Source organism: Zootoca vivipara, chromosome 16 (assembly GCF_965207765.1).
Source record: "Zootoca vivipara chromosome 16, rZooViv2.hap1.1, whole genome shotgun sequence".
In the NCBI taxonomy this organism is placed as follows: domain Eukaryota; kingdom Metazoa; phylum Chordata; class Lepidosauria; order Squamata; family Lacertidae; genus Zootoca; species Zootoca vivipara.
This window is the reverse complement of record NC_142599.1, coordinates 4,049,135-4,066,845: the sequence shown is the minus strand read 5'-3', so window position 1 is coordinate 4,066,845 and position 17,711 is coordinate 4,049,135. Positions and strand designations below refer to the sequence as shown.

General features: G+C 41.1%; 1 protein-coding gene across 1 annotated transcript in view; it reads right to left on the bottom strand.

Moving 5' to 3' along the window:
* Window positions 1-2,727: 2,727 nt before the first annotated feature.
* SBNO1 (strawberry notch homolog 1) overlaps window positions 2,728-17,711 on the bottom strand; it is a 39,266-nt gene continuing 24,282 nt past the window's right edge. The window contains exons 17-32 of the mRNA XM_035098173.3: window positions 17,505-17,702; window positions 16,727-16,894; window positions 16,437-16,606; window positions 15,380-15,511; window positions 14,908-15,043; window positions 13,210-13,322; window positions 12,399-12,470; window positions 11,957-12,056; window positions 11,452-11,526; window positions 9,903-10,049; window positions 9,239-9,333; window positions 9,033-9,125; window positions 7,513-7,650; window positions 6,711-6,787; window positions 6,107-6,300; window positions 2,728-4,225 (exon numbers count right to left, since the gene is read on the bottom strand). Of these exons, the coding sequence (XP_034954064.1) occupies window positions 4,083-4,225; window positions 6,107-6,300; window positions 6,711-6,787; window positions 7,513-7,650; window positions 9,033-9,125; window positions 9,239-9,333; window positions 9,903-10,049; window positions 11,452-11,526; window positions 11,957-12,056; window positions 12,399-12,470; window positions 13,210-13,322; window positions 14,908-15,043; window positions 15,380-15,511; window positions 16,437-16,606; window positions 16,727-16,894; window positions 17,505-17,702 (2,051 nt within the window). The 3' untranslated portion in view covers window positions 2,728-4,082. The remainder of the gene's footprint in view (window positions 4,226-6,106; window positions 6,301-6,710; window positions 6,788-7,512; window positions 7,651-9,032; window positions 9,126-9,238; window positions 9,334-9,902; window positions 10,050-11,451; window positions 11,527-11,956; window positions 12,057-12,398; window positions 12,471-13,209; window positions 13,323-14,907; window positions 15,044-15,379; window positions 15,512-16,436; window positions 16,607-16,726; window positions 16,895-17,504; window positions 17,703-17,711) is intronic.

The following is a 17,711-nucleotide window of genomic DNA, read 5'->3' as shown; positions in this document are numbered from 1 at the left end:
CTTCAAGATACTCCATTCCATCCATCCTCCCAAGAGACAACATCCCATGGCCGCTAAGCATGCTCAGTCTTCATTTGGCTACGTAGGCCATTTCTTTGTCCACTTTAGGGTTTGTTTGTTTGTTTTAAATGTTGGTTTTGTTCTGCAAACCTCAGGACTTCACTTAGTGTACATCCCAACCTGTGCAGAGGTGGTGCCATTTTGGCTGCAAGGGTGGTCAGTTGTTGAGGAGTAAAGAATGTCCTTATTTTCATCTGAGGGTATGGTATTTGATGGGAGTGGTAGTCCAAAACATAGGAGAGCGCCATGTTGGCAAAGTCTTGTCTACTCTAGACAATTAATAAATTTAGACACCAGAAGCTGAGTGGACAGACAACTCAATGAATAGAAAATCGGGGAGGGGGGGGGAGAGCACAAAATGAAGCATTGTAGCCATTTCTCACACACCCACATAGAAAGTTACAGGTCTGCGTCTATGCCGCTGCCAGTCTCACCCCCACCTTTTAAGGGTTGCACATTTCAAGATAGCGACAACCCTTTTGGGAATTTATTCCAAGGCACAGTTACCTGATCTCTTGCTATGTTGTAACAAAGACTTTATTTTAACTTAGAATCTTACATTTCTATTCCCCTTTCAGTCAAAACATTGCCCAAGTAAGCTTAATTTAAATTTTAGACAGTGGAGTATATTTTAAAATACATGCATTGTATTTTATAAAATGTTGTAAAATGTTATAGCAGTTGAACAGACTGAGACTAAAACCTACACGAAAACAGGCAAATGAATCATTTTACATTAAACCAGAAGAATCAACACAGCAAATCAGGAAAAGCAGCAAGAGACTATGAAACATAGCCCTCCCTACAAAAAAAGTAATTTTCAGCTATTGCCAAGACAACAGGAGGGAAGAAGCTGAATAAACCTCCTGGAGAGATGGTTCCAAACCAGGGCTACCACAGAGAAGGCGCTTGCAGAACCCAGGATGGGGACATGTGGCCTTCAGGTGTTTCTGGGACTACCATTTCCATTATTCCTGGCCACTGGGCCATTCCAGCTGGGACTCATGAGCTGGGAGTCCAGCCACAATTCCTACCCGAGAAGTATCTCAATCCTAGACGCTGATCCTTGACAGCATATGCCCGTTAAATTCTGTTTGGATTTCCCTCTCTCATCCCACCGTCTTGTGAAGTTCTTCAGCATTCAAGAAGGGTTCAGGAAAGAACTAAGGTTGCATAAACACACCAAATTCCTGGACAAGGTGCATTTGAACAGCCTCTGCAGCCCCAATTCAGAATCAGAATGCAGACTTGTTTCGTGAAAGCAGTATCTGAACTGGAATAGGCCCTCTGCTTTTGTCCATGTAAAGTAGTGCAATGCTATTTGTTGTGCCTTGTTTGCCTTTCTCCAGCCTTGAGGGCTTCAGCAGCACCTTCTGGCAAAACACAAGTAGGTCCATTAAAAGGAGCAGATTGCTAATAAACAAATGGGAGGGAGCAAAACTTTACAGCTGGGTTTGAACCTTCACATCACCCCCAACAAAAATGATCAATTGTCAGGGATCATGGGAATTGTAGTTCAACATCTGGAGGGTCCCCCATCTGTGCTTTACAGCCATGAGTGACAAAAGCCAATGTCCTTTTTGACCATGTAACTTTGGTCTTACTGATATTTTTACCGGTATTTTAAGGAACCAAAGGTATAAATTGAACAAGTGAACAAGCATTTCTCAAATTCAGTAAGTGAAGGCACACACTTTGAGGAAAAAACTGAGACTAATTTCGCTCCCACCGGAACAAGATTTAGTTTTTGGAATTAGAACCTTCCTTATATGATCCCACCATTTCTACTGGAGTCACTACTAATTTGAACATACCTCCTGGTTGTTATGAAAGCCCAGAGCAGGGACTCCAGGAGTGGTTAATTCAGCTGTAAAGGGATGCAGGTAGTGCTGTGGTCCAAACCACTGAGCCTCTTGAGCTCATCGACCGGAAGGTTGGTGGTTCGAATCCCCACAATGGGGTGAGTTCCCATTGCTCTTTCCCAGCTCCTGCCAACCTAGCAGTTCAAAAGCACACTAGTGCAAGTAGATAAATAGGTACTGCTGCAGTGGGAAGGTAAACGGCATTTCCATGCACTCTGGTTTCCGTCAGGATGTCCCATTGTGCCAGAAGCGGTTTAGTCCTGCTGGCCACATGACCCTGAAAGCCGTCTGCTGACAAACACCGGCTCGCTCGGCCTGAAAGTGAGATGAGCACTGCAACCTGTCGCCTTTGACTGGACTTAACTGTCCAGGGGTCCTTTACCACCTTTTTTACTTCAGCTGTGCTGAGAATGGTTGATTCAACCACACCTGATGCAGCTTAATGGAAAAGAGGCAAGTACTGTGGTCAGTGACAGCTGGTCACCTCCCCCTTTGCTTCTAGCACAAAGGAACACCTTGACAGAAGCCAGAGTGCACGGAAGCCTTCCCACTGCCACAGTACCTGTTTATATACTCGCGGTGGTATGCTTTTGAACTGCTAGGTTGGCATGAACTGGGACAGAGCAACAGGAGCTCACCCTGTCACGCTATTTGAACCTTCGATAGAGACAGTCCATCGGCAAACCCAAGAGGCTCACTGGTTTAGACCACAGCGCCACCTGCTCCCTTCTGGTGTGAACTTGACTGAATCATTAAAATGTTCTGAGAATTGTGACAGACTGATGAAAAACACAGGACTCATTGCTTGTTAGAACAATAGCTTTTTTATTTATTTGACACCTACAAGATTTTGGTATCTTGCAGTTCTGTGGACAGGTTTATACAATCTCAAATTTTCAATAGTGCAACCTGTGCAAGCAAGAAGAAAAATGACAAACATTGTCCTTCACTTTCTTTATAAACATCTACTATTATAGGCAAAACAAAACTTACCCATATTTTTAGATAAGTGACTATTCACATTTTGTACATTTACAATTTTAAACAGCTCCAGGATAAACTCTACAATGTCTTACAACATAAACAAAAGTATTCAAGTTACGGGGCAACGGGAGGGGGGGGGAAATCAACCCAGCATACACATCGGCACCCTCACGTGCTGCTGCCCCCCTCCCCCCCATGTCAAATTTACAGCTCAAGTATTGAGTAACAAAAAACAAAAACTTTTTTAAAAGGGCTGTAATGTGAAATGGAAGTAAATTTGCACTTGTGTTTCCTAAAAACCTCACTGGATAAAGGAAACATTTGAGAAGGAAAGAAAAAAGAAAATAAATCAGGCTTTTTTAAAGCCATTCTTGCAGCACACAATTAGGAACACCATTAACACATTTAAAAAAGGAACTTTAAAAATTTAAGATGTTTCCATCACACACGCACAAACATGTTGCAGATTCAAATATATAACCTCTAGAAGAAAGCCAGAAAATGCAATCACTGGGCCTTTTTCTTAAAATGCAATCCTCAATGCTGTACTGAGATTGTCTCTCTCTTCCTTTTCCGTGTTGACTTTTTGTGAAGGAGATCCTGCTCGTGCCTAATCCAAAGACATGCACAGCCCAAACAAAAAGGGGGAACAAACTTGAATGTGTGGTTTGCAAACTTTTAAATTTTCATGCTTTTTAAATAAATGTACTTTTTTATTGAGACCTGTGTTGCCACCATTAATATATATATATCATCTCTATAATATGAACTCACAATACATGCATCTGAGGACCTCTCCCGCAGCAATGGCACCGATGGACTGCATTAAACCCTGAGCACTGTTATGACAAGGTGAATGGATAGGTTGGTTGGGAATTTTCAAGCCTCTTCACAAACAAAGTCATGGTTTGTAGCTTAAGTAGGACAAATATTTTTTGTAAAAAGAAGCAGCTCTATAAAGAGCATTGGGGGGGGGGGTAAAAAAAAAGGACACATGGACCACTGTGAAACAATGTTTGGCTTTCAGTTTGACCACCCTTCAGGTGTCTCTCCACTTCTGCACAGTTCTAAGAGAGCATGATGGAACTGAAAGTTATTTCTTTGGAATCTGTCCCTGATATTTTAAAAAAATGCAATGATCCGCTTGTACAGCCAAATACCAAAGACTCTCTTTTCTTATGCATTGTTGAAGTTGGTAATGCTCTGTGGGTGATGCTGTTGCCATATTTGTTGCTGTTGCACTGCAAGCTGTTGTGACTGGTCTGATGTCGAAAGTAGGTTTACGAGGGGAGACACACAATTTGCGGGAATGATCAAGCCTGCAACAGAAAAGATTGGGTCTTATTTCACAGACATCCATGCTGCTTGTAAGCAACCTACAGTATCCTTCTTGACTCCAAGGCAGTGAGTGGTCCTCAATTAACTGGCCACCTAAAATCTTTTACTCTGAGGACAATCACCAGCTTTGTGGATTTATGGTGGCTATTGATGTCCAATCCCATATACTGTGCACACACAGGGATACTAGCTGCTACCATAATAGATATTAAGGAAAAGGTAAGTTCTCCATGCATCTGGGATATTATCCTTCTTTAAGTAGAATCTGGCCACAAGAAATGCTGTCTGACCACACCTCCCTTTTTGCCTCATTTAGGGGACAGAGGCCTGATCAGAAAAGGTTACTTTAAGCATGATCAAGGGCTCGTGGTGAGCCCAGTACAACCATCCCATCCCTCTAGCTTTTCAACTACCGGTATGAATGAAAAGAAGAATGAATGAATGTTTATTTGCATCAGCCATTGGCCATAGCAATAAAACAATACGATATACAGTACAAAGAATAAAAATAAAAAGTCAGTTATATAAAATACATTTTAGGGTTTTGAATCAATAGTCAAATAGTGGATCTTATTCTAATTGCCCCAGCTAAAAATCTTGCAACCTTTGCTGTCATCTGTTCATCTTTATCTGCCAAGAGAAGGGACACTGTTGCGGCAGTGGTTAGGCGACCCGAAATGGACAATAAAAGAGGGGTGATAACCTCATTCCTCAAGTCTTTATAAAGAGTGCAAGCCAGAAGGGTATGCGCCACCAATTCAGTACTGCCATCTCCACAGGGACATAAGTGGTTTTCATGTGGAAGCGAGAGTAAAAGCGCGTCTACATTTTAGAATTGCTAGGTTATGCAGCTAGGGTGCCAGAGAGTCAAAATGGGACGGTGGAAAATAGTCAATACAATGGGCAAAATTTCCTTATTGTGGCCAAGTTTTTCTGACGCTCGATATCATTTAGGCACTGACAAATTAGACTGTTTGCTTTACTAGAACCCAAAGTGAGTAGCTGTTGTGGTGATAAACCACAAGAGTGAAGTTTTTGATAGACAATTTTAGTCCAGGTGCTCTTGTGACAATCTTGTAGCACTAGGGATATTAGACCAGGGGGATCTGAGTTTAGGCAAAGCCAATAGTTAGCCCTACGCCAGATCCGTAATTCTACCAAGGTAAGATTAGCCTCTAGACGCAATGATGCATTTGGGACTCGGTGGTACAGAGAAAATTTGCCTTAAGAACTTTGATTGGACAGCTTCCGTAGATCCAAGGTGAGTGCTTGTCCAATCTGAGCCCTTTATAACAACTGTGCTAGTGGTTTCGCTTGGAACACTTCCAGGACTGATGGTATATGTTTACCACCTTTTGTGTAGAAAAAGCATGTCAGAATTTTGGCGTTTTTGGATGCTTTTTCTTTTGCACATTTCTGGTGTGCTCCCCATGACCCTGTAGACTGGAAAATAAGGCCAAGATATTTGAAAACTTTGACCTGTTCAATTAGCTGGTTGTCCATGCGCCATCTATGGGCCCTGTAGTTTCTTGAGAAAACCATGACTTTGGTTTTCTTGTAATTCACGGCCAGCTGTTCTCTCTGGCAATGTCCTGAAAATGCTCTCATCAGTCTTTTTAGGCCTGCTTTTGCTTGGGCTATGAAATGCAGGCCCTTTGCTCCTCAATGTAAGACACTAAAGAAATATATGCTACAGATTCAATAATGTATCCTTGGAGGGAAAATAAAATAAAATGCAAAATGAGCCTTCTGTTCCAAGAAACCAACAATACACAAAACTAGTACACTTTTTAAGGTTAGAGAGACTTCAGGAGTTAGACTGCCACATGGACCAAAAGGTAATGACAAATTATCACACTTGCCTACAATCCTCTGTCCATCCTCCGTCCGTAGCCGAACGATCTGCATTTTGACATTTGTACCGCTTACTGAGGCTAGAACTCCTTCTACCTTTGTCCAGACGCTTAGGACTGAACCACACAGGACATAGTACGTCCGACAGCGCAGGCCAACTTCACAAACCAGGCCCAGGCTTGCTTTTTTGCAATTGCCTCTCCTGAAAGAGGAAGGGAAGGAGAAATACTTAAAGATAGATCTTTGTTTAACACATACACAATTTTTAATGAAAAGCAACACATAAGGATATTGATGTCCCACAATATTTTCTGAATAACACTTTGATTTTGCATAACAAATTGTTGCCTCACAATAGACTAGGATGAGCTGCTCGAGCACGCAAGTCAGACAAGAACAGAGGATAAAGTTAGTTCTGAACAAAGGAGGTTCCTCAAGCCTAGTTAGAACTAGCACAAATCTCAGGCTCGATATTTCTTGTGGAAAAGCTGCCAATGCAACGCTTTGGTGAAGCTTTCACTTCCCATGCGAAGTTTCTTTTCTCAGAGCAATTTTTGAAAAGCCCAGCACACCCCACAAGGCATTTTGTACCACAGCATTTCAAGAACTCACCAGTAAGCATGGGTGCAAGTGTCTGCTGATGATGTGTACTGCTCTAGCCAGTGGGCCACAGCATCGTCAGAAGGAACCTGAAAATGAAATAAATTAGATTTTACAGATTTATTACAGCCAGATTTGGCTTCTTGATTTCAAAGATGCAAGGCCAAAGCATGCTCTCATGTTACATGGATGAGAAGAACCCCAGGGCACCACAGGCTCACATGCTCTCCCTGCCCATGCAGCCCTCAGTCCTTACTGATAGAATACCATAGTTCAACAGTTGTCTGAAGGTGTGATCTATGGTTTGCCTAATTTAGTTGTAATACCAATTATTCAGCACCTGAGTATTTCCACAAGGTCATCTCATTTGACTATGGCTGCAATCCTAGGCATGCTTTACTTGTTTAGGAAGTAAATAAGAAGGGCAGTTAGCCAGTGTGTGAAGGAGGGCAGCCCAGGTGAAAAGAGGCAAGCAGCAGGGATGGGGTATGTGCACAAATTATGACGAGATGGTTGGACAGTGTTCTCGAAGCTACGAACATGAGTTTGACCAAACTGCGGGAGGCAGTGCAAGACAGGAGTGCCTGGCGTGCTATGGTCCATGGGGTCACGAAGAGTCGGACACGACTAAATGACTAAACAACAACAACACATCTAGGGTCTGTGTATTTTTAATGTAATTAATGCATATAAGGGTATTAATGTATTATATTCATTGCATACTTTGTTTTTCTCTCCCGCAGGATTATAAGTTTAATACAAATGTGAATGTTTTCCACGTTATAGTTAAATTTGTTTTTAAAAAGCAAGTAACCTTTTTATATTTTTTCTTTATTTCTCCATACGTCTCCAATTTCAATTGTTTTCCGGTATTTGGTCTATATACTAGGAAAAGCTTCTTTTTGGGATTCACTTCTTTCACCAGGATGGCAGTTTTCTTATTGTTTCGTATCTGGAAGAAAGGGGGGGGGGGAGAGAGAGAGAAATACTGTGAAAATGCAGTATGTATGTGTTACTTAAGATACCGTCAGGATTTAACATTTATTTAAAGACAGACCAGGGTTAGCATCTGTTGGATGAAGCAAAACTTACCAGAACAATATGAAACCAAGATAACAAACTTCTTATTTAAAAAAATGGAAATGGTTTATTGAATATTTATAGATAAATTGTAAACAGATAAAAACATAGGCAGGAGTATTGTAATAACCTGCAGTTTCATAAGAGTATATATTTAAAGAAGATGAAAAAATGAGCAAATTTGGTTGATTTGGATATGCAGAAAATATTAAAAATAAATTTAAGGAACCGCAGAAAGGGGGAAGTCAAACTGCAAAACAGAATTGGTTTTATACAGAAGCAGAGTTGAAGGCTTGTTTACACACATGTTGTGGTACCAGTCAATAAATCACACTATACTCCCCAGGAAAAAAAAAGAAACTGTTGGATGAAGTTAAGGAGGCAACAAAAATCTCAAGGAGGCAGATTTACAGCACATGCAAGAGTAGTTCTGTCCTTCTGACCCAAACATCAGCTCTGCTCCCAGATCTGGTCTGAGGGGGCTGCTATTCCAGGATAATCCACCTTTTGCCACCATACTCTCAATTTCAGGCTCCCACCTGAAATACTGACTACACAGTGCTTCAAACGCTTAAAGATACATGGCATAAATGTCAAGTATTATTTCTTTATTACGTTAAGAAATTATTAGGTTTGTAAGAAGATAAAAGGTAAAGGACCCCTGGACGGTTAAGTCCAGTCAAAGGTGAATATGAGGTTGCGGCACTCATCTCGCTTTCAGGCCTGGCGTTTGTCCAGACAGCTTTCTGGGTCATGTGGCCAGCAGGACTAAACCACTTCTGGCGCAATGGGACACCGTGATGGAAGCCAGAGCACACAGAAATGGTGTTTACCTTCCCGTTGCAGCAGTACCTATTTATCTACTTGCACTAGTGTGCTTTCAAACTGCTAAGCTGGCAGGAGCTGGGACAGAGCAACAGGAGCTCACCCAGATGTGGGGATTTGAACCGCCGACATAGCTGCCAAGTTTTCCCTTTTCTTGTGAGGAAGCCTATTCAGCATAAGGGAATTTCCTTTTAAAAAAGGGAGAACTTGGCAGGTATGACCGCCGACCTTCTGACTAGCAAGCCCAAGAGGCTCAGTGGTTTAGACCACAACATCCTTCCGCTCCTGTTTTACCATTATTATTCTTATTCCTATTATTATTATTATTATTACTACTACTACCGGTACTACTACTACTATAACAACACATAAGATATATTAATGTCCAATGAAGTTAACATGCTTGAAGTTTGCAGAGAACAATCTCACCTGAAGTGATAAATAAAATCCATCTTCTGGTCCAGTTTGTTCAGCCCAAATCTTTGTTGCTTCTTCCCAAGACATCCCTCTCTCCACGCTTATCTAGAAAATACATTAAAAGTCAAAGCGTACTTAGCAAGAAGTTTTACCATTTAAGAGTCAACAAAAAATGTCAGTGGCTCATGCAAAGGTGAACAATTAGCCAAGAAACTTACAGTATACAATTCAACATGTCCTGAGGTAGAATATCCTGGTGTGAGAAATTTTTTTGCATCTGCCTTCCTCACTTTCTCATCTCCTGAACCCAGATCTTCAAGAAAGATAGTCATAAGGTACATATGAGTACAGTACATAGAGAAGAACAAAAGTCTCCAATGATTCCTGTGTGGAGGAACCACCAGCCTTTGAACAACCTCCTCTCTGAGGCATTTCTGAAGAAAATAAGGTAGCAGGGCACATAAAAGCAGCATTACTCAAGCCTGCCTACTTTGCCATCATATGAAATACATGAGCAGTGACGTAGAGACATGAGATGGAGGCTAGGCATCTGGGGGGGGGGGAACTGCAATCCTCAGTAAGCATTACAGAAACAGCACAAGAAACAGTGGCTATGCATGCGATGCAGGAATGGCAGAAAGAAAGAAAGCTCAAACAGGGGACTAATCAAGGAAGTAGGTCTGAAGAACTTCAGTTGTTTGGCTCTTGCTGCTACTAAAACCATGCAGCACTTCCTATCTGTTCAAGGGACCATCTCATTCTTGGAGAGGCTGAAAGAGGTGGTGGCTGGTTTCCATCTGCCTCTATTACTGGCACTGGAAGAACGTGGGCTCTGAAAAAAGCCTGGCATAGCAGGTTGTGCAAACGAACTCATGCTCTTACCTAAAATGCCCATGTCATATCTTCCATTCTTTTTAGCGTTCTGTATTACTGCATTTAACGTGTCCGAGAAATACTGGAATAAAGCATTCTGCTGATGCACTTCCATACCCAGAATCCGGTTCAGAAATTTCCCTATATTGTTGTAATCTAGAACAAGAGGAGATGAAGCACTTTAAGCCAGAATTTATTTATTTGGGGGGGGGGCACAGCATTTTTTTCATCTTTGTTTTATCAGTGGAAAAGCACTATCCTGGCAGTCTAAACAGAAGGGAGGAACCTATGGCCTTATGGATGTTTTGGGGACTCCCAGCTTCCATCAGCAATAGCCAGAATGATCAACAGTCAAAGATGATGGGAGCCATAGTATGGCAACACCTGGAGGGCCACAAGAACAAGGAGGAGTGTCCACTGGCCAATTCTTTGCAGAGTCATGCCACAATCCCACAGAAGCACAAAACACCTGCAGTGTTGTATTGGGTACCAAATTCAGCTCCTGATTTCAACATTTCCCGTAGCTGCAGTAGCATGGCAGCATTCACCATATCTACAACTCTATCTACAAGCACCTCTGCTAGTAAAACCAGAATTGTGCACAGCAGGAGAAATGATGGAATTAAGCAGATCTCCTCGATTTGTATAATTAAAACTAGTTGATGAAGTTTGTTGTCTTGGAAAATAATTTATTTTTTGAAGCACACAGTACACACAGCCCCACCCTCTCTATACAGTATATGCAAGTCATCCGTCCACAATGAATGCAACCAAGATCCTACATAAATGGATTGGTTAACTATAAGACAAATCATGAGACAAATAATCTCCCTTAAAGTTCAGAGACATACAGAATACATTTATGGGTATTCTCCAATTCTCTGAAGAGGTAGATCTGTCTGGCACCTACTCCACTGTCTCATGGCTCATCACAAGGTTACCAACTGCATTATGTAGATGCAGCTGCCCACCTTTCTAGCTCAGTAAGCTATTTGCACTCTGTAGTTTTTCTTAGTTATACTAGGCATTCTAGATTATTTTATGAGCAGGGATATAGGCAACTGTGTGAGGTACACACTCTTCCTGAACCCTGCCTAAGCAGTTTCTTCCCACCCCACCAACCTCAAATCTAGCCATAAAAGCTGCATTAAGTTGTTCTCCCTCTCCCAAGCACCCTTCTATATTAGGTCAGTGAGGCAGAAGGGAAGAGACAGGCTGGCTTCTGTCTTTAGAGCCATAAAGGACTTCAAAAGCACACTACCAATTTAAGATCACTGTATTATCTGAAACCATAGCTTTGTTTTGTATATTCACACTTGAAGACTTCAGCCTGTATCCAGCCAAGTTCTGCTTAGAGTAGATCCACTGAAATTAATGGACCAAAGTTAGTCATGTATTAATTTCAATGAGTCTACTCATAGAGTTTCAATGGGTCCACTCATAGAGTATGACTAACACTGAAAACAACCCTTTCAAATTTTGCTGTTGACTTACAAGGCCATTACAGAATTAAAAATAATAATAATCAGTTACATAGACATTCAAAAGGAGCATGTACCTTTGTCAAGCGTTAGAATCCCAGACCGGTCTTCTACATTTATTAGGCCCACACCTATTAAACCCTGACGGACATCTAGGAAGAACAAAGGGAAGCTGTCATGGGTTCCATTCTTGCTGTTTACTAAGGTAATTTAAGTACCATCAGCATTTGTGAAATGTAACCAAACCTTTGATAGTTTCCCTCCCCTAAAAACTAACACAACTGATTAAATGTGCAAGAGAGGTCATATGGTAGTACAAACAGATGCTGCTATCTACTACCCAAAGGCCCAACAATTCTGTATCTGGAATGCAATAATTGACCCAAAAACATTTGTGCTCTCAGATCCAAGTTCTGAAAACAGATCATGCAAAAGAAACTGTTGAATTTAGTTGTTAGGAAAAGGTACATATAATCCCACCAAATGATTAGCGTACATAATTTTAATTAATTCTATGAAATTGTTTCCCTTCACTGATAAACATGATTATCACCTCAGTATTTTTTCAAAAAATTCATATACCTTTAAAGAATTCTCCTGGATAATCAGCAGGTGGAGACACCAACGGAGAGTCTAAGTTCACAATGGACTTCATCACTATTTCCAATGCATTTCGGCCATACTGTTAATGAGAGTTGGGGGGAAACTATTGTAGCCACCATAAAATACAAACATCCTTCTTTTAAAAGTATTATGCTTGTTCCCTAGAAAGTTAGGACACTTGCCTTTCACATCCAAAATCTGGCCAATTTATACAGGCAGTTTTTAATGTTTGATGTTTTACTATGTTTTTATGTGTACTGTAAGCTGCCCAGAGCAGCTGGGGAAGTTCCAGTCTATAACCCCAAAAGGGAAAAGGATAATGATGCAAAGATTAAAAAAAAAACCCAGAAAAAACAGCCTACTGTTTTTTAAGTGTCAAGGCAAGATAGGGCTTGCTTTATTCAAAAGGTGTCTCACTTACCTTGTTGTCAAAGTTGAACCTACTGAGGTCTCTTGTTTCTGTTGCTCTTCGGTCGCCATGAGTGAGAGCTCCCTATCAAGAGACAATAATTTTGAGACCAAGTTGTTTTTATAATGCAGTGGAACCTCGTGTTACAGATGGGATCCGTTCCGGAGGCCCGTCTGTAACACGGAACTGGTGCAAGCTGAAGCGCCGCATTTGCGCACAGCGATTTAGCGCTTCTGCACATGCGCAAGCGGTGAAACCAGGAAGTAACCCGTTCTGGTACTTTCGAGTTGCTGCAGGATGCAACACGAAAACACGTAACCTGAAGCAGACGCAACATGAGGTATGACTGTATATATATTCTCCTAAATTCACATGACAGATCCCGTTCATTCTGCAGAGTAAAGTACAATCTATGTACTGGGGAAGGGAAACCTGTTGCCCTGTAGAAGATGCTAAACTCTATCTCCCACCAGCTTCTCCCAGCAAAGTCAGCAATTAGAGATGATGCGAGTTATAGTCCAGCAACATCTGGTGGGCCAGATTCCCCATCCTGCATTTACCCAATGATTTGTATTGAGTCTCCTACATATTAACAGTAATTGGGAACGGCTTAAATCCCTCTATGAACCCCTACCCCACACAATTTGAGATACGAGAGCCACTCTCTAGACCACAGAATCTTAGATGTTATCTGCTTTGTTTTCAACTTTAATGGAACCTGGTATAATTGAGAAATGTGTTTTCAAGTTTCTGAGTCTTTAATCAAAATCTGCTCACTTGCAGTGAATTTCCTAGTCAAAGCTACACCCAACAATCTGCTTACCAAGCTCTCCAGGCGTTTGGCAACGATTGATGCAAATCTTTGTTCTCCAGCCAGTTCAGATATTAGGAAGACATATTCTGGTGCGGTCACTTGATTGGACCTGTGAGTTCGGCCTGGATAGTAAGAAAAAGAGGTTTTGTTCACTCAAGTCACCCAGCATCAACCACCCATTCTCAAAAATATTGGATAGGAAAACAGAGGTATATTTGGAGGCCATGTTCTTCACATCAATAAAATAAATAAACAAATGATTCAATTAACCATCTCAAACTGTTTTCCAGGGAATTCTAAGAGGTTTATTTTATGATTATAAAAACATTTCTATACTGCCACATCATAAAATACCAGGGTGCGGTATAACAAGAGAATATAAAACACTATGAAAACAACAATACATATAATAAATTGAGCAGCTGATCAAAAAATTTAAAATTAAACAGCCACACAGGCCTGCCAACAAAAGAAAAAGAAAAAAGAAAAAAATAGCTTCCTCTGTGAAAATCAGTAATAGCAAATAACTTGCTAACTGCTATCATATACTCCATTCAGTATACAACCACAGACATGGGTGCCGCTGTGATCTAAGCCACTGAGCCATTTGGCCTCAGCAGTTTGAATCTGCACTACAGGGTGCCCCGTTGCTCTGTTCCACCTCCTGCCAACATAGCAGCTCGAAAGCCTGCCAGTGCAAGGAGATAAATAGGTACCGCTGTGACGGGAAGGTAAACAGTGTTTCCATGTGCTCTGGCTTCTGTCGCGGTGTCCCGTAGCGCCAGAAGCAGTTTAGTCATGCCGGCCACATGACCTGGAAAGCTGTCTGTGGACAAATGTCCGCTCCCTCGGCCTGAAGCAAGATGAGTGCCGCACCCCATAGTCAGTTCATATGAAGCACAACAGGCCTAGGAAATGTACACTGGAGGGATAAGACCCCCACACACCAAGAAGGGAACACAATCCACAAACACCAGAACTTGGCCAAACCCCCATGTTCATTGCCAAAAGCAGTCTGGACATAGTATTGACTCTGGAGAAAGAAAGAAAGAAAGAAAGAAAGAAAGAAAGAAAGAAAGAAAGAAAGAAAGAAAGAAAGAAAGAAAGAAAGAAAGAAAGAAAGAAAGACCACTCTCTGTGGAGTGGGCAACACCAGGCCTAAGCAAATTTGAATCACCCTATCTTTGGAGCTAGTAGGAGGACTAACTCTTGAAGACAAACTTTTTTTTTTTGAACGAAGAAGATTCAACTTGCTTGTGTTTGAAGCTACATTTTTGCTCAGATAAATTTAAACTTTACTTTTTAAGGAAACTGTTTTAGAAGTGAATACTTAACTGCTTTGCAAGTCACTTATTCCATAGACACAGATTGAATGGTGTTCAGTAGTCTATCATTGTGGCAATGGAAATACAACTCAAACTAGACAGAACTGGAAAACTCTGTTCGAAGACTCCTACCATTATGTACCAATCAATGTGTTGTCAGATTTCATTATCTTTTGGCATTGTGCAAAACCTAGCATAGACTGAACTCTAGTTTGCATATCAGAACACTATGTAATTTGTGAGCCTACACACATCTGTTTAGCAGCATTGCAAAAATAGGACTACTCTGCTAAAACTGTCTTACTGCAAATGATACAAACTCAACATATGTGCCTGACAAACACGCATCATTTCTAAGTAAAGCCAAGACAAAACTGCTTACCAAACTGCTGTATTGCCCTATCTGCACTCCACGGCAACTCCAGAGTCATATGTACCCTTCGCCTCTGGTTCTTGGCTCGTCGATCTGCTTGCAATGAAATACCAGAGCTGGCTGCTTCAGAAATGATGGCAATATTCTTTAAGAGAGAAAGAATGGAAAGGTTGGATTTGTAAATTTTAAGATGTCTATGGGCAGGATGTGAACATGTGTTTGAATTGGTAGGAAGACGCTGTAGATCATATGCTTTGCATGAAGAAGGGATCTCAAAGTCACCTTTAATGAAATAGAAGCTACATGTGTTTTATCTCACTTCAGCTACAAAAACTAAGGCTGCTGAAGAGGACAGGGACCATTTTGTCTGTCTCTTATTGCAGACCCAACCGAAATATTGCCAAGAAGTCCCTGACATTTGTCCATCTATTTTATATGAATCTTTACTTGAGAACTGATGTAGAGTAATGAAAACTGTTACCTTATCTCCATCCATGAATCTTTGCTTCTCTGTGATGTTTAGGATTTCAACAGGAACATCTAGCTCAGACCTGGACTCGTAAGAGATGCTGCCATCATCATTACTCACGACTCTCCCTTTGCGACCTGTCATCTTGGGAACAATGACCTGTTTTAGCATGCTAAATAGTGCTTTTAGGAACCCATTAAATACTTCCAATCAATTTCACATGCACTCAAGAAAAAGCTTGTATGATGAAACATGCTGCCCATTTCTAGCAGCCTGACTTGCCCAATTTCTGTCCACAGCCTGACTTGCCCAAACAAGCTTTTAGGTTATGGAAGTAAGAACTGAGGGGTTGGTGGGTTTGGGGTGAAATAGTGACTGGTCAGAAGCCAGTGAGTTATTTTTAAAGGGACACCAAATAACTTGTGTTTTAAAACTTCTCTATGAACAATAGGTTGCTTTTGCAACTGTTTGGTTTTTCCTATTTGACAAAAGAGGTGGAGCAGTGAAGTCAGGGCAGTAGTGTTGGCTTTCTAAAACACCTATATGCTGAAGACATCCAAGTCTACTTCTATACCCAATAACTTTTGCCTTCCATTCAATTCTTTATCTATTAGTGTCTGATATTTCCACTTGGAAACAATCACCTAAAGCTCAGGATATCCAAGACTCTGGACTTATAATCACTGAAGGCAATACCTTCTTTCTGACCATGTCACCATCCATGTTGTTGATATGAGAGGGAGAGAGTGAAAGAAAGGGCGGGTGGGCAGGCAGTCCTCAGACAGTTGCCCAGAAGGGAATGTAATCCTCAGGCTAAAATAGGTTTGCTACCCGTTATTAGTGGAAGGTAGTTTGAATCCAGGCCAATTAATGCAAAGGCACTGGAATGAACATCACTAGGCTCTTATTTTACAAAATTATGTTTTGGTTTATCAAATCTTTTATTTAATTGCCTTTAATGTTAAACATGTTAGGTTATGTGGATGTTCTGTAGCAATTCCTGCTCTTAGGTTTGCTCACCAAACTACAGGTCTGCTTCCCACACAGTTACTTGAGATCCAGCACCTACCTCAGCCACATTCTCAGGTCCACCCAGTTCATCTATAAGTTCATCCAGTGTATTAGGAGGAAGATCTTCTGATAGTTTTTCCAATTTATCAAGCAATTCCTTTTTCATCTGCTGGGCTCTCTCAACAGCATCCTGACTTGTTACATAGCTGGTATTTGTATTACTGTTAGCTGCAGCATATATTAAAAAAAAGAATGGTGGTGTTTAGAAATGTGAAAGTGTTGTTTCCTCTTTCTGGAAGGAGCATTCTGGCTTCAAAAGCCAATTTAGAAGCTGCACATTCAACATACCAGACGTATTTGTAGTAGAAGAGGTAACTACTGTGGAAGAAAGAGAACTGGGCCGTTTGGATCCAAGTCCAGACGCTAGTAAGGCACTCTGAATGGAATCTGGGTCAATGCTTTTCTTTTTTTTCTTTTCTTTATTTTTCTTATGTTCTTTCCTAATTAGCCAGGGGTCTGAAGAAAAATAAATATATTAAAGAAGAAAAAAGGCTTCTGGAAAAATATGAAAATTATGCACCAGAGCAATTTCTTTTGTAGGTAAATCTTGAATGGATCAGCTTCATGAAAAACAGTACAATTGCAACTTATGCACATTTAACACGTGTGATTTCAGCTCTATGTGGTTAAAGGTTGGCCGGCTGAAATCACACAAATTAAATGCATGGAAAGCAGAAAGCTTAAAATATCTTTTGTGCAAGGTTTTCCCAGCGCAGAAGCTTCCAAGCCTTGCTTACACGGCTCTTGCAAGATCTTGTGGGAACATGAATAGCCCAGTAAGATCTTACGAGAGCACTCCAGAGCTTGCACAAGAGTATTCTAGAGCTGATCAAGTCCCACTTGCTAGATGGCTCTAGAAAGGTAAGGATGCTTGCATGGCGAGTGGTTCAAGTATACATGCTTTTGTGTATTTGTGCCACCCCTGGAGTGTAATCCCCCACAAAATTGTGATGGTCCTATACTCAGCCTCCAGAAAGTAATACTACAGTAAATAGTGGCAGCACATGCAACAAAGCAACAATTGAAAATAAATACTAATTTACAATGATATCCATTATTATCTCACCATCTTCATCATCCTCGCTAGATTCATCCTTAAACGGGTTGAAGTCATCATCTTCCCCAGAGCTTAAAAACCTGGAGCTCTCATTATCACTCTCTTCATTGTCCGAGATGTCCGACTCACTGTAGCTTTCGTCAGAACTGCTCCCAGCTAGCCCGCCAGTTTTACGTGCTTTCTTGGCTTCTCTGGTTATTTCTTCACCTTTTTCAT